Below are 15,214 nucleotides of genomic sequence, written 5' to 3'. Positions count from 1 at the left end.
ACTCACACAGAACCTATATGCAAAGGTTTATAGCAGCTTTATTCATAATCATACCAAACTGGAAACAAGCCGAGCATGGTGGCTCATGCCTGTAATCCCAGCACTTTGGGAGGCCAAGGCAGGTGGATCACCTGAAGTCAGCAGTTCAAGACCAGCCTGGCCAACATGGTGAAACCCCATCTCTAGTAAAAATACAAAAATTAGCTGAGTGTGGGGTCACACCACTGCACTCCAGCCTGGGTGACAGAGCAAGACTCAGTCTCAAAGAAAAAAAAAAAAAGTGGTATTACTGCGTGTAAATTTGAAAAAATTGTTTTAATGTTATTGCTTTGGAAGACCATTACTGTGGAAAGAAGAAAAGTTTTAAGGTGTAGCTGTATTTCTTCACTTAATCTCTAAAATCCTAACTCAGGCTTGGATTTGGTCTCCGGGGTCTCCAGGCCCCTTCCCCATCCATCTACTGCCAAGAAATAATCTAAGCTTCTGAAGACTGGGGCCACTTTCCAGCTCAGGGTTTGTGGCTGATGTTTTGCTCTGGCTCTTAGGCCATAACTTATGTTCCCTCAGGAGGAAGCACTCATCTTTAACAAGACCTGCTTTCTCAGGACTGCAAACAAGAGAAAAGCCCAATAAGAGGAAAGTGAAGTGTGAAAATCCATTTCAAAGAACTTTACTGAGAACTCACCACGTCAGAGAGCTTCCATTAATACAGTTGCTTCAAAACCAATAGGCAGAACCCAAAGTAATGGATGACTCACCAGGACTTTTAGCAGCTAATGGAGTACTCTGAGAAATGCTGTAAATCCAATATTTTTGCTGAAAAATTAATGTGTTATGGGAGGGAGCCTCTTTTCTAATCACTTACCCACCCCACCCTCTACTTCTAGTTCACCAACAGCATCTTTAGCCCTTCTAATTTTTGCCAAAGCTGAATGCAGTTCTTTCCCAATTTTCTTATATCATTTTAAGTATTATATATGCTATCTTACCAGGCCCACTCAGAGAAACAGCACTTATCTTTAAAATTATTTTTTAACTACTCCCCACAGCCTACAGCCAATAAAAACTCTGTAAACTATGTTAAATATACCAAAGTAAAGTTTCCAGAATTCACAAAGAGATCGATAAATATTTACTAAGTGCCTTCTACAGACAAAGCCCTGGGAAGTATAAAGGAGCAAAATATGCACAGTTCTTGTCTCTAAACATGGCTTACAATGTCATTAGGCATATGACCAAAGCTAATAATAATCCAAGGCAAAAAACTTAGGAGATCATATACAAAACAAATGCTATAGGAGTTCAAAGTGGGGAAAGATTGTGGCTGGTGTGGTCAGGGAAAGACAGCTTTGCACAAAGCTGAAAAACTGCAGGAGTGATGGAGAACATTTCTCCCAGAGAGGACATTTTCATAAAAGAGAAATCTAGAAACTCCACCTGTAAAATCTCTTTCTTGGAATATATCTCCATAACAAACAGAACTTTAAGGGAAAAAATGACCCCGGTTTCAAAACCACAAAGAATTTCTGGGATTCTGAATTTGGACTAACAGATAACTCCACCAAAATTCATTCTTTACTTGTCTCTGTTTGAAGGTGACATATTTCTGGATGATCTGGGCTTCTTTGGTCATCCACAGTCTGTGCCCCTAGAACTAAGGAAGGTTGTGTACATCTCAGACAGTTTTCAGTTGCAACTGAGCCATGTCAGCCAGCTCCAACTGAATTGACTTGGGACCATTCTACTCATTGCATATGGCATGATACAGACTGCCAGAACCCTCATTTCCTTTAGTGCCACATTATCAATTAGGAATGGGAAGGATCCTGGCACATGCCAACCCAACTCCCAAACCCTTCAGTATCTGGCAGTCTTCTATTCTGTACATGCACTCACCAAAAGATACATAAACGAATGTTCATAGCAGCACTAGCCATATTAGCCCCAAACCGGAAACTATCCAAATATCCATCAACAGTCAGTAGACAAATTGTAGTATATTCATATCATGGAATACTACAAAACAATGAGGATGAATTTGACAAGCATAACACTTAATCCCAAGAAACCACACACAAAAGAGAACATACTCTATGGTTTTATGTAATATAAAGTTAAAAAGAAACAAGCAAAACTAATAGCATCAGAAGTGAGAATCGTGGTTACCCTGAAGCAGGGGGATTTAGGGACTGGAAGGACCACAAGGGGGATTTCTAGGGTCCCAAAATGTCTGTGAGGTGGTTACAGGGAGCATTCACTTTATGAAAAGTCATCCAACTGTATACTTATGATAACAGTTTTCTATATGAATGCTTCATTTCGATAAAAAGTTTACCTTAGAAAAACTGAAAACTGTTGTATTAAAGGATTATAGTAGGATGAGCAAAACTTACTTTACAGTTGAAAAGCAATGTGTATATTCACATCTATGATTTTTATTTAAACTTCTTATTTAATATGGTGACTTGGTTTTAATTTGTTTAGCCACTAATATATGTTTATTTAGATAAGGAAATATATACTCATAGCAATGTCATATTAAAGAAGGATAATTCTAAAATTAAGGAGCTCTGCCTTGCATACAGGTCAAGGAAGATGATTTATTACTTCACTTCATTGGTTCTGGGAGAAGAGGAGGAGAAGGGAGAGGGGAGAGGGGAAAGGGGATGGGGGAGGAGGGGAGAAGAAAAACTTCAGGCTCTTCAAAACCTCTGGGAAAAAAATAGGGTTGCCAGAACATGTTCCAGTACTGCACAATTATTTGTTTAAAAATTGTTACAAGCCAAGGGGCAGGGACTAGATGTCCCCAGTAACTCCCACTCTATCTAAACCACAGCCTGGCTCAGAAAGTAGCAGATCAGGCTGTAGGCAGATACTGGCTGAGAGCTGTAAATCAAATAAGTCACTAACTGCCCCAGGTACTGCCTATGTATATGTCACTAACACTTATCTGCCATTAACTGCAGAATTTCCTTCCTCATCAATAATCGTAGCTTATATCTTCTCCGCAAGTTTAACACTAAACAGAGAGAAAACCCCGCTTTCCTGCCCTCATAGGTCAGCTCGCAGAATGATCGCCCATCCACACAGCGTTTGGAGGTCAGACGTTCCTGATGACTGTGAAAATGGGGAGGTGAGAAGAGGTCGTCAAAGGGAGCAGCCTTTTAAAGCCAGGTACAGGTTAAAGCCCTGAGGCCAGAGCCTTGCCCAGGCTCCTCTAGCGTGGAGAGCTCCCGCCTTACGGTACAGCTGGCACCTGCTGGTCCCCAGGGCCCTTCGCTGCGACTGCGGCAGACAACCTTGGCAAAGATGCTGGGGACCGCCCGGGCTGGAAAACGTCGGCCTCTGGCGCTTGAGAAAGGCCAGGCGGACTCCTGCAATACCCTCGGTAAACTGTCACCTGTCAATCACTTGACCTAAATACACCAGCCACTGGAGGAAGGGGAGGAGGGGGTTAGTCGGAGCATGCTCAGTGATCAGGATGACATCACTTAATCAATGCTGGGGACGGGAAGGCTGCATCAGCAGCCTGGAGCAGGCTGCCAGGAACGTGTCAGCGGGGACCGGGAGGCTCCCATTAACTCGGTCCCTCCCCACGCGGCTCGCATACAAAGGGGGCACCATCAGCCACACACGCTACGGACAGCGGGCGGGGAAGGGGCGGGGGACCGAGCTGGTTTGTTTCATCTGACAGATTCCTTTAAGAACTAAAATCCATTGGTGTTCCCTCCCCCTACCAGCAGCCCCAGCTGCAGAGAGGGAGCTAAGTAGGGGGAGGGGGTGGGGGAGAAAAGGTGGGGAAGGGAGATACAGAGGGAGGGGGGTCCGAGCCGCACGAAGTAACTTCTGCTCTTGGCACAGGGGGCTACTGCGCTCTGAGCCCCCTCGCCCCACAGATGTGGACACAGCCTCCTCTCCACCCAACGTGAGGCGCATCAGAGGGTCTGCAGACATGGGAGGGAGGTCATCCCAGAGGGGAGGGATCAAGCCGGGACTCCACATCCAGGGCAGCCAGGCGTGAGAGGAAGCGGGAGACACACCAGGCCTCCAGGGGACACCGAGGCCACCAGTACTCCCCCAACCCTCCGCCTTCCGCGCGCGGAGCCAGGTGTAACACCGCGGGGAGCCGCGTCTACACTGCCGCGGGAGCTCCGAGACGCGGCTAGAAATTTTCCTGTACCCCTTTTTCTTTCTTTTTTGCTAATGTCGTGAGAAGAAGAGGCAAGGCGTTTGGTAAATCGAATTGATTGATGCCCAGAAGCATTTGCGGGTTGCAGAGCTCACACTTTAAAGGGGGCCTGGGCACCCGGCTTGAGGGTCACCCGAACACACTACCCACGCGGCGAGGCGAGCGTGGGGAACAATGGGCCCACCCGGGCCCCCACCCGGCGAACAATGGCGGCGCCGAGCCCGTCTTCGCCCCCCACCCCCACCCCCGCCACCCCCGCCACCCCCGCCCGGCCCGCCGCTCCCGGCCGCCTCTCCACCCGCCCGGGAGGGAACCATAGTGCGCGGGGCGAGGGGTCTCTGGTCAGGTCCACCCGAGAGGCCAGCCCGGCGGGAATGTCCGAGGGGGCGGCCTAAACACCTCCGCTGCGTCTGGGGCGTCGGGGCGCCGAGCTGCGGCGCGGAGCAGCAGGGAAGGCAGACGCCCCAGCCACTTACCCCGATCACCACGGTCTCATCGCCTTTAAATTTGGGGATGAATTTGTCCCCGCGGAGGATCTCCGCTTCGTTGAGGGGCCGGAACCGGCACATCACTTTGATGCTGCATTCGGCTGGATCCGCCATCTCGGCCGGCGGTAGGGAGGGGGCACAGGGATGGGTGGGGGGCCGGGGCCGGGAACGACGAGGGAGGAGGCCGCGAGCTGCACCGCCCACAGCTAGGCCGCCTCCTGCAGCCTCCGACGACGCTTCTCAGCAGGTCATCGCGAGCCCGGCCGGCTGAGCAGCCCCGGCCGCTCCGAGCCCGGGAAGGTGGGCAGCTTCTCCGCTCCGGCCCCTCCGGCTGCAGACCGGCCTGCCCTGGCCCTGCCCCGCCCCTGCCCAGCGCCCCCCGGCCCACCTGCCCGCGACCACGCGGCGGGCGGAGGAGGCGATGCGCAGGGAGCGAGCCTCGCCCGGCTCAGACCTCCCGGGCTCCTGCGCGCTCAGCCATCCTGCATCAGCACCAGCGCGCTCTGCCGCCTTGCGACCCGCCCCTCCGCCCCGCCCTCCCCTGGCCCGCCCCGGGACGGTGACGTCACCGTCGAGGTCCGCCCGGCCCTCGCCCGACTCTGAGCGCTGCGCATCCCGGGACTTGTAGTCACTCTACCTGCCGGGGGAAGGACAGGATGCGACCTCCAAGAGCCTGCAAGTCCGGTCTGGCTGCCCAAGCCAGGAACAGGATGGAGGTCATATCCAATATTTCCGGTTAAAATCTCTAGATAACTAGGTCTGGATCATCCTGATACCAAAAGAAAATCACTTGGGAAACAGCTCCCAATAGCCCCTGGGTTTCATCCTTCAACTTCTACCACTAGATAAGGATGGATGTCTGTTCAGAGTTTGGGTTTGATTGGCCTTGGTTTAGGTTGGCATCTAGTGCTAAACCAATCAACCAGAATCAGGGATTTTGTAAGATTATGGAGGAATCCCTTGGTGGGAAGGTTCCCAAAAGAAGAGGGATGGTATTCCCAGACATGGTGCCGGGCTGGCAGAACAACTGAGTGTCCACTCGATTTTTCCAGAACTTCCTTTTCCTCTAACACCTAGCTCAACCCTCCTTCCTCAGACTTTCCCAGCTCACTAAACACCTATAAAGAGTTGGTGGCCCTCCTTGATGTTCCCCTAATCTCTCTAGCACTGCACTTGGGTGGTGATATCTGCTCGATATCTTTGTGTCTGTAGCATCTAGCACATAGTGGGCAGCATACTGAATAAGGATTCTACCCTAGGAAGAAGCAATGCATGAGTGTGAATCCCACCTCAGCCACTTACTAGATGTATGACCCACGGGCAGAGGAAATTAAGAAGTCTTAATTTCCTTAAGACTCAGTTTCCTCATCTCTGTCATTGGAATAATATCATCTTGTGATTTCTGGGGGAATTAAAAGAAAGATGCTTTTAAAGCACCTAGCACGGTGCCTGACATGTATATAGGATAAGCTCTTGAAAGTTAGATGTTATTGGGTGCTGAACAAATGATCATAAAACAAATAAGTTAGTTAATTTTAGGAACACATCTGTTGCTTAAATTCGGGTAATACCTGAAAATACAAGTGTTCTCTGCCTAGCTGAGAGGACAGACCTACTAAAATCAACTTTTATAAACCCTTGTAAGTAGTACCAGTTCTATTTCATCTCCTCATGTGCAGTGGAAGTAGATTAAAAAGACCCAAGTGCCACCTTCTCATCTGTTTTTAAATTAAGTAATTCTCAGGCTCTGGTTCAGAGATGCATCATCTTAAATGGTCAACTTCATAATATACTAGAGAGGACAATCCAATTCTCAGTTTCCCTGAGCCCACCAGAAGATGCCCAGAACCTTGCATACACTGGTTTATCTGAGGAGGTCAGGATTATCTCAAGTGGACAGAGACGTATCTGTGTGTCACTGTGTTCAGTCATCATTCATTCGTTCATCTGTTCATTCATCAGCTATTAACTGAGAAAATGGCATTTGCTGTCACTCTGTAAACTTAGATTTATTAAGTGAACCCTTTTCAAGGGAGATACCGTAGGGCCTCTCATTTGAAGGGAGGTTGCAAAATAAGTCATCGCCCTCAGGCAGCTTAGAAACTAGTGGGAGTACAGAGGATGAAGTTCTCAGTGTTGTCTGAGAAGGCTTAATATAGGAAATGGGCTAAGTAGGATTCAAAACAACTGAAAAGGGACACCAAAAGATAGGTAACAGGCCGGGCGCCATGGCTCACGCATGTTAATCCCAGCACTTTGGGAGGCTGAGATGGGTGGATCACTTGAGGTCAGGAGTTTGAGACCAGCCTGACCAACCTGGTGAAACCTGGTCTCTACTAAGAATACAAAAATTAGCCAGGCATGGTGGCATGTGCCTGTAATTCCAGCTAATCTGGCGACTGAGGCAGAAGAATCGCTTGAACCCAGGAGGCAGAGATTGCAGTGAGCCAGGATTGTGCCTCTGCACTCCAACCTGGGCGACAGAGTGAGTCTCCATCTCAGGGAAAAAAAAAAAAAAAAAGATAGGTAACAGAAGAAAAAACAGATAAATTTAACTACATCAAAATTAAAACTTTTGCACATCAAAGGATGCTATCAACAGAGTGAGAAGGCAACTCATGAAATGGGAAAAAATTTGCAAATAATACATCTGATAAGGAGTTAATATACAGAATATATAAAGAATACCTATAACTCACAACCAAAAAAAATATTTTAAAAATGGGCAAAGGACGATGAGCTGGGCTGGATTCCATCTTGGTAGCCAAGGCTAATTCTCCCTCGAGTTCTTGGGAGATGGGCCTTTGGCAAGAAGGCTGGTGTTAGTGAAGCGCACCCGACGCCACGGAAAAAACTACTTTTAAGGAAATATAGCATCTATCGTGAACGTGGAAAAGTAAAGATAATTCACCATGCCTGCTGTGGCTTTAGTTCCTAAAGAACTCTACCTGAGTTCTTCACTAAAAGACCTCAATAAGAAGACAGAAGTTAAACCAGAGAAAATAAGCACTAAGAGGATTACGTCCATTCAATACTTGGAACTGCAAACATCAAAAAAGCCATTGAAGAAGCTGAAAGACTCTCTGAGAGCCTTAAACTAAGATATAAAGAAGCTGAAGTCCGCAAATAACTTGAGGAAAAGGACAGGCAGAAGGAAGCACAGCAGCTACAACAAAAAAGGCAGGAAACAGGAAGAGAGGATGGTGGCACATTGGCTAAAGTTTCTTTGGAGAATGTATTGGATTCCAAAGACAAAACCCAAAAGAGCAATGGTGAAAAGAGTGAAAAAATGTGAGACCAAAGAGAAAGGAGCAATTATAACAAAGGAACTATACACAATGATGACGGATAAAAACATCAGCTTGATTATAATGATTGCTCAAAGAATGCAGGATTATCAGGATTCCTATATTTTACATTCTCTCAGTGTTCCTGAAGAAGCCATCAGTCCAGGGTGGGTTATTGTGTAGTAAAGTAGTAAACTGTGTAGTAAGCAGTAAACTGTGGACCTTAGTAAATGTTACTACTTAGCATTCAAGCTAAATGTGATAAAGTAGTCTTTTCCTGTTAACCTTTTAAATCTTTGCCTCTTTTTGGGGTGGGGGGGTGCAGGGCCAGAGGGGGAGGTGCATTTTAAGAGCAGAGGTTTAATAGGCAAAAGAAAGAAAAAGGAGAACAGGGCCGAGCTCGGTGGCTCACACCTGTAATCCCAGCACTTTGGGAGGCCAAGGCAGGTGGGTCACAAGGTCAGAAGTTCGAGATCAGCCTGATCAGAATGGTGAAACCCTGTCTGTACTAAAAATACAAAAATTAGCCGGGCATGATGGCATGCGCCTGTAATCCCAGCTACTCAGGAGGCTGAGTCAGGAGAATCACTTGAACCTGGGAGGCGGAGGTTGCAGTGAGCCAAGGTCGCACCATTGCACTCCAGCCTAGGTGACAGAATGAGACTCTGTTGCCAAAAAAAAGAAAAAAGAAAAAGGAGAACAGCTCTCTCATTTTTGAGAGTGAGGGGTGCCCAAATGGGACTTCCCTAAATCTTTGCTTCTTAAAGACACATTTTATGCTTTATGAAGTTTGAAGTTACGGATTTCCTAACTTTTGATTTGGCTGTTTTCTCCTATTTGTGGTATTTAGAATCTTATCAAAAGAGAAATGAAGTTGCCTTTTCCCTCTCTCCCCAGGTGTTTGTTGACTGATTTTTCCTGTTATTTTCTGTTTATAAGCATGTGAATGATATGTACCAAATTGACTAAAATTGTGAACTAATTGAATTGTTTTACATGTTGAAATTCCCTATATTATCTGTGATACAAGAGTATCCAAATACTGTGTGTGTGCTTAAAAGAGTACAGTCTCTGATGTCAGACTCTATTCAAATAATTGTCACCTACTAGCTGCATTATTTCTAGCTAGTGACTTAGCATTTCTAAGCTCATGTTTCCATCTGTAAAATGGGGATAATAGCAGAACCTATCTTACAGAGGTTTCAGGAGATTTAAATGAGAAACATTATATATACACACACACACACACACACTTTAGCACAGGTCCTGGCACGAGTAAGGACTTAATTTAAAATTTTTTCTTTCTTTTTTGGTAAAAAGGCCTTTAACCTATGAAATAATTTAAAGTGACTTGCATGGGTATGTTGTACAGTAGAAATCATGATAGTGGCAGAGCTAAACCTCCAGATACAGGGCTATTTTCACTATTTCGAGCATTCTTATATAGATCCTATTACCTCTCTGGGTCTTAATTTAATTTTAAAATTAGGTAATGAAGTCTGTATAGTTCTTGGCATATTGCAGATGCTTGACAAATGTTTGACCTGAAGCATAGAGTGCTTTGTAAATAAGCTATTTAAAAATTAGAGCTCTTGGGCAGGGTGCGGTGGCTCACACCTGTAATCCCAGCATTTTGAAAGGCCAAAGTGGGCGGATCACTTGAGGTCAGGAGTTCCAGACCAGCCTGGCCAACATGGTGAAACCCCATATTTACTAAAAATACTTCAGCCGGGTGTGGTGGTGCATGCCTATAATCCCAGCTACTCGGGAGGCTGAGGCAGGAGAATCGCTTGAACTTGGGAGGCAAAGGTTACAGTGAGCTGAGATCACGCCACTGCACTCCGGCCTGGGCTACAGAGGGAGACTCCGTCTCAAAAAAAAAAAAAAAAAAGTTAGAGCTCTTTGAGGAAGACGTCGTCGAAAATGGTGCCGAGCTGTGGTCTGCCCGCTTCTGCTCCTGCTCCTGACTCACTGCTGTTGCTCTCGCCAGGGAACCAGTCGGTCAGGAAGCCACGCAGCAGCTGTGGCTTTTAAAGATACTGGAAAAACACCCGTGGAGCCGGAGGTGGCAATTCACTGAATTCAAATCACTCTTTATGAGCCACAGCTTAAAATCCCTGGAGGAGGTGTGTGCTGACTTGATCAGAGGAGCAAAGGAAAGGAATCTCAAAGTGAAAGGACCAGTTCAAATGCCTACTAAGACTTCGAGAATCGCTACAAGAAAAACTCCTTTTGGTGAAGGTTCTAAGACATGGGATCATTTCCAGATGAGAATGCACAAGCAACTCATTGACTTGCACAGCCCTTCTGAGATTAAGCAGATTACTTCCATCAGTATGGAGCCAGGAGTTGAGGTGGAAGTCATCATTGGAGATGCTAAGTCAACTATTTTAATAAATTGATTGCCAGTTGTTTAAAAAAAATGGGCAAAGGACTTGAAAAGACATTTTTTCAAAAAAGATATACAAATAGCCAATAAGCACATAAAAAGTATGCAATATCACTAATCATCAGGAAAATGCAAATCAAAATCACAATGAGATACCACTTCACACCCATTAGAATGGCTACTACCAAAAAAAAAAAAGAAAGAAAGAAAAGAAAAGAAGTGTTGACCAAGACATGAAGAAATAAAAACTCTTGTGCATGGTTAATGGAATGTAAAATGGTACAACTGCTATGGAAAACAGTATGGTGGTTCATCGAAAAATTAAAAATAGAATTTCCATATGATCCAGCAATTCTACTTCTAGGTATATACCCCCAAAAAGATTGAAATCAGGTACTCAAACAGGTATCTGTGCACTTGTGTTCATAGCAGCAGTATTCACAATAGCCAAAAGATGGAAGCAACCCAAATGTCCATCAACTGATGAATAGGTAAACAAAATGTGGTGTATATATGCAATGGAATATTATTCAGCCCTAAAAAGAAGTACTAACATATGCTACAACATAGATGAACCTTGAAGACATTATGCTAAGTGAAAATAAGCCAGTCACAAATGGGCAAATGCTATATGAGTCCACTTACATGAGGTACCTAGAGTAGTCAAGTTCCTGGGACAGGAAGTAGAATGGTGGTTGCCAGGATACGGGAGGGAGAGGGAATGGGGAGTTATTATTTAATGGGTATGGAATTTCAGTTCAGGAAGATGGAAAATATTCTAGAGATAGATGATGGTGATGACTGTATAACAGTGTAATCATAGTTAATGCCCCTGAACCATACACTTTAAAATGGTTAAAATGGTACATTTTATGTTGTATCTATTTTACCACAATAAAAAAAGATAAAAGAAGAAGTGAAAAACCAAAAAGAGGTGTTTTGGTTATTGAGATGATGTGTTTCCCCCTTCTCCTATTGTGTAGGAAGAACGTGGTTTGGAGAATTGTTCCCAAATACAAGAATGGGTCTTGATTAGCCTCAGTCAAACGTGACCACCCCATTCTTTTTCCCAGTGATTGGTTCAGGGATGAGCAAGATAAATGTCAAGGAGACAAAAGAAAAAGTTTGCCAAATTTTTGGAAAGAAATTGTGTTACTCTTCCTTTCCATCTCCAGCTGGAGGATAACATCCAGCTCCAATTGCTATAGGAAATACTCTATGACTTCTTGGAAAACTAGACCAGAGATGAAGCCAAAGATGCATATGACAAAAACCATGAGGCTGGGTCCTTGGTGACATGATCAAGCCACTGGGATCCACCAAAACCAAAGCCCACTGTGCTCTAGACTTCTTGTTCATGAGCCAATAAACTTGCCTGTTCTTTAAATCTTGAAGGTGGAGGACAGCAAGAGTCACAGTGCAGGGATCAGGTTAAGTTTACGTGCCCAAAAAGAGTGAGGAAGCCTGAGTGACTAGAGTGGAATTAATAAGCAATTCAGTCAAAAGGCAATTTAGGATCCAATCATGCAAAAAACTTGACAGTCAAGCCAAGGATTTTTATCACTGGACTAACCTGGAATCATCTTTGGACACAATGCAAATCAAATAATCGTGGCAATTAGTTGGTGCTGTTGGTCTTAGACTTTCCAGATCTGCATGGTCCAAGACAATAGCTACTAGCCACAAATAGCTACTGAGCACTTGAAATGGGTTGAGTATGACTGAGAAACTGAATTTTTCATTTTATTTCATTTAATTAATTACAATTTAAATTTAGAAGCTGATACCTGATTGAGTTATTGGAAACTTTTAAGTGTGTTTAGAACAACTTGGTAAATCCACATTTTCAACTGTAAATTTTATAAAATCTAAACACAGATCAAGTATTTCTAATAAAAATTTAATGTCCATAACAAAATGGGCAGTCAGTGTAAAATACAAACAGGACTTTGAAGACAGTGTGAAAATGACTGTAAAATATTTCATTAATAATTATTTTTATTGGTTACATGTTGAAATGGAAATGCTTTGGATATATTGGGTTAAATAAAATATATTAAATAATTGAATAAAACATCACCTGTGTTTCTTTTTCCTTTTTTAAATTGACTTCCAGAAATGTTTGAATTACATATGTAGCTCATGAGATATTTTTACTGAACAGCACTGATCTAGATGCCACTGTCAATTCAAAATTTATTGGTCCATAAATAACATCCAGAAAATGTACTGGTGAGGAGTATTGTGTCTTGTGGATGATCCTGGACCCTTGGACTCTGGGAAAAGTGAAAAATGGAACCTAGCTTTGAGGATTTTCCCCCATGATAAAGTCTCCTCCAGTGAAGTCTCTGCACCCCTCAGTCTGTCAGTGGTGCTTGAAGGAATTACAGACCAAGGCAAAGACAAAAACAGTCTCCTGCCCCACCAGCTCCTGGCTGAGATGGACATGGCGGCGGCACCAGCAGCAACAGCAGCATCGTGTTGCAGGAGGACCAGAATCCCAGAGATGCAGCAGTGATAAGGTCAGACAGAGTAGCCATTCCACAGCAAAGCTGAAAGAGGGTTTAGAAGGCAACCACAGAGGAGAGGTGGGCTTCCCTTGGGAGGATGTGAGACCAACGCTTCTTCCTCTGAACATGTTAGAGGAAGGTGATCCTGAAAGAGAAAGGGAAAGGCAAACCTGCTGTTATACAGGGAAAGTCCATGAGAGTCACCCAAACCTACTGCACAGCACTCTCCTCCACAAAGCCCTGCAGTCCTCACCATGCTCCAGACACTGTACATGTGCTATCAGCTCACACTCTAATATGCCCTGTGGATTTCCTCTCACCTGTCTGCCTCTCTAAATCTTAGCTATATCCCTCAAGATTCTACCAAACTTTCTACAAAATCTTCCCGATTACAGAGGTTTCCATCTGGGGTAATGAGAAAGTGCTGGAACTAGACAGAGGTGATGGTTGCATGATGTTGCGAATGTACTTAATGCCGCTGAATTGTGCACCTTAAGATGGCTAAACGGTAAATTTTATGTTGTGTGTATTTTACCACAATTAAAAAAAAATAGAATTTAAAGGAATCTTTCTGAACAGCTCTAACCCACAGGGCTCTCTTTCTTCTCAAGTCGTCGGTCCCTGTGACTCAGCATCTGATTTCTGCCTGCCCTGCAATCACTTTCATATTGTCTGATACTCTTCTCTAGTTCTTTTCACCTCACAGTATTCTTCATGCTGTTGGGGTGTGTGTGTGTGTGTGTGTGTGTGTGTGTGTGTGTGTGTGTCTTGCTTCTTTATGTTGTGGGTATCATATCTTATTTACATGCTTGATAAATGCTTTCTGGATGATCAATCCATATCCATCACAATCATGATAATGGCAAAGACAAATGAATCAGTAACGAACCTGAAAGAAATGATGTTGCATTGCAGATGGAGCCTTTGGTTCAGGATCGTTTATTTTTCATTCCAGGTCAGCTGCTAACAAATTTTGTGACTTTGGAAAATGTACTGAACTTCTCTGAATGTTTATTTTTTTATCCCATCTGTTGAAACGGTGCTAAAAATATTATCTACTCTTGATAAGTGAGAATGAAAAGAGAAATATTTGAGAAAATGCATTGGAAATAAAGTCTGGAAGAGGCTGTAAAGAGATCAAACGAATCATTCCCCTGCCCCCACCAAGAAAACACGAGAAAAGAAAACAAAAATCCTGTATTAATATGAAATTATGTGATTATTCCAAGGTCTGGCATAATGCCAGGCACAAAGTAGCAACTCAATAAATCTTTGATACATTCATTTGTCATTCCATTGTTTTAACAAATGTGGATTTTCAGTTGCAGAAATGAATCCCTGAGGGTCTCAGTAAATGAACCATCTGCTTCAGGGAATCATGAAGTCCTGCTACCTTGATTTTTACTCATAGTTAAATTAACAGGTGTAGTAAGCTCTGCAAGGAGAGCGCCTACCTGCCCCCTCTCCTTCCTGACCTGCAAGGCCTCCTCACAGCAAGGATTTGCAGGTCCTTCAAGAGTGGTTAATGAACTGGGAAACTCACCAGCCAGCACACGGTAAGGGTCTCAAACCTGAAGTTCCCAGCCATGATTTATTCAGCCGTCTCCACCAGCAACACTTGCACGGCCCTAAAAGCTTCGTTGTGAAGATGAAACACAAAATAGAGAATTACCTAGATCACTCAGGCAACAATGAACAGTCTCACTTTGACTTGCTTGAGGCTGGTAGAAATCAAGGCCAAAGCATGTGAATTTTTCCCAGTTTTTTCTCCCCCTGAGTTATCAGACTCATTTTCCAAGCACTGTTTCCCTCTATTCAGCCCATTCCTGGAGAGCTATGTCTGTACCCATCTCTACCGCCAGTAAGAAGTGTAAATTGAAGCAATTATCTGGATTGTTCAAGGGAAAAAAAGCCTCAGACATTCTTCTGCCTGAGTGATCTGGGTAATTGCTTCAATTTTCACATCAGCTCCCCATCTTCGGCAGCCTCTGGGATAGCCATTTAACTCAAACCCTGGGGGCTGCAGGTTACCATGTGGGTCTAATCATTTCTGATTGCCCGGGCCCAGCGCCATTCCTATAAGTACAAAAAATATCTGACCCTAGTGAAGATTAAAAACCAAATGAGCAGATAAAAAATGTTTTTAAAGATGTTTAAAAATGCCTTTAAAACTTGCAGAAATAATCTGTTGCCATAGAGTAGAAAATCTGGATGTCTTTCAAAAGTTGTGACCTCAGTTCAAGACGGCCAGATAACCCAGCCTCAGTGGGGAAGAAGTAAAGATTATCACATCCCTTTAGCATGACGTTAGCTGATCAGAAAGAAAAAGCCCTTTCTCTTCCAGGAGAGCT

General features: G+C 44.3%; 1 protein-coding gene and 1 pseudogene across 1 annotated transcript in view; one reads left to right on the top strand and one right to left on the bottom strand.

Moving 5' to 3' along the window:
- Positions 1 to 5,207, bottom strand: part of KIF5C (kinesin family member 5C) — a 151,415-nt gene extending 146,208 nt beyond the window's left edge. Inside the window, exon 1 of the mRNA XM_031008573.2 lies at positions 4,666 to 5,207. Within this exon, the coding sequence (XP_030864433.1) occupies positions 4,666 to 4,791 (126 nt within the window). The 5' untranslated portion in view covers positions 4,792 to 5,207. The remainder of the gene's footprint in view (positions 1 to 4,665) is intronic.
- A 2,811-nt stretch (positions 5,208 to 8,018) lies between these two features.
- Positions 8,019 to 10,419, top strand: LOC129532092 (small ribosomal subunit protein uS10-like; annotated as a pseudogene).
- The last annotated feature ends 4,795 nt before the right edge of the window (positions 10,420 to 15,214 follow it).

The sequence above is a fragment of the Gorilla gorilla genome, chromosome 11 (genome assembly GCF_029281585.2).
Source record: "Gorilla gorilla gorilla isolate KB3781 chromosome 11, NHGRI_mGorGor1-v2.1_pri, whole genome shotgun sequence".
NCBI lineage: Eukaryota > Metazoa > Chordata > Mammalia > Primates > Hominidae > Gorilla > Gorilla gorilla.
Note: the sequence above shows the minus strand (reverse complement) of the source record. Positions and strands in the feature narration are given on the sequence as shown.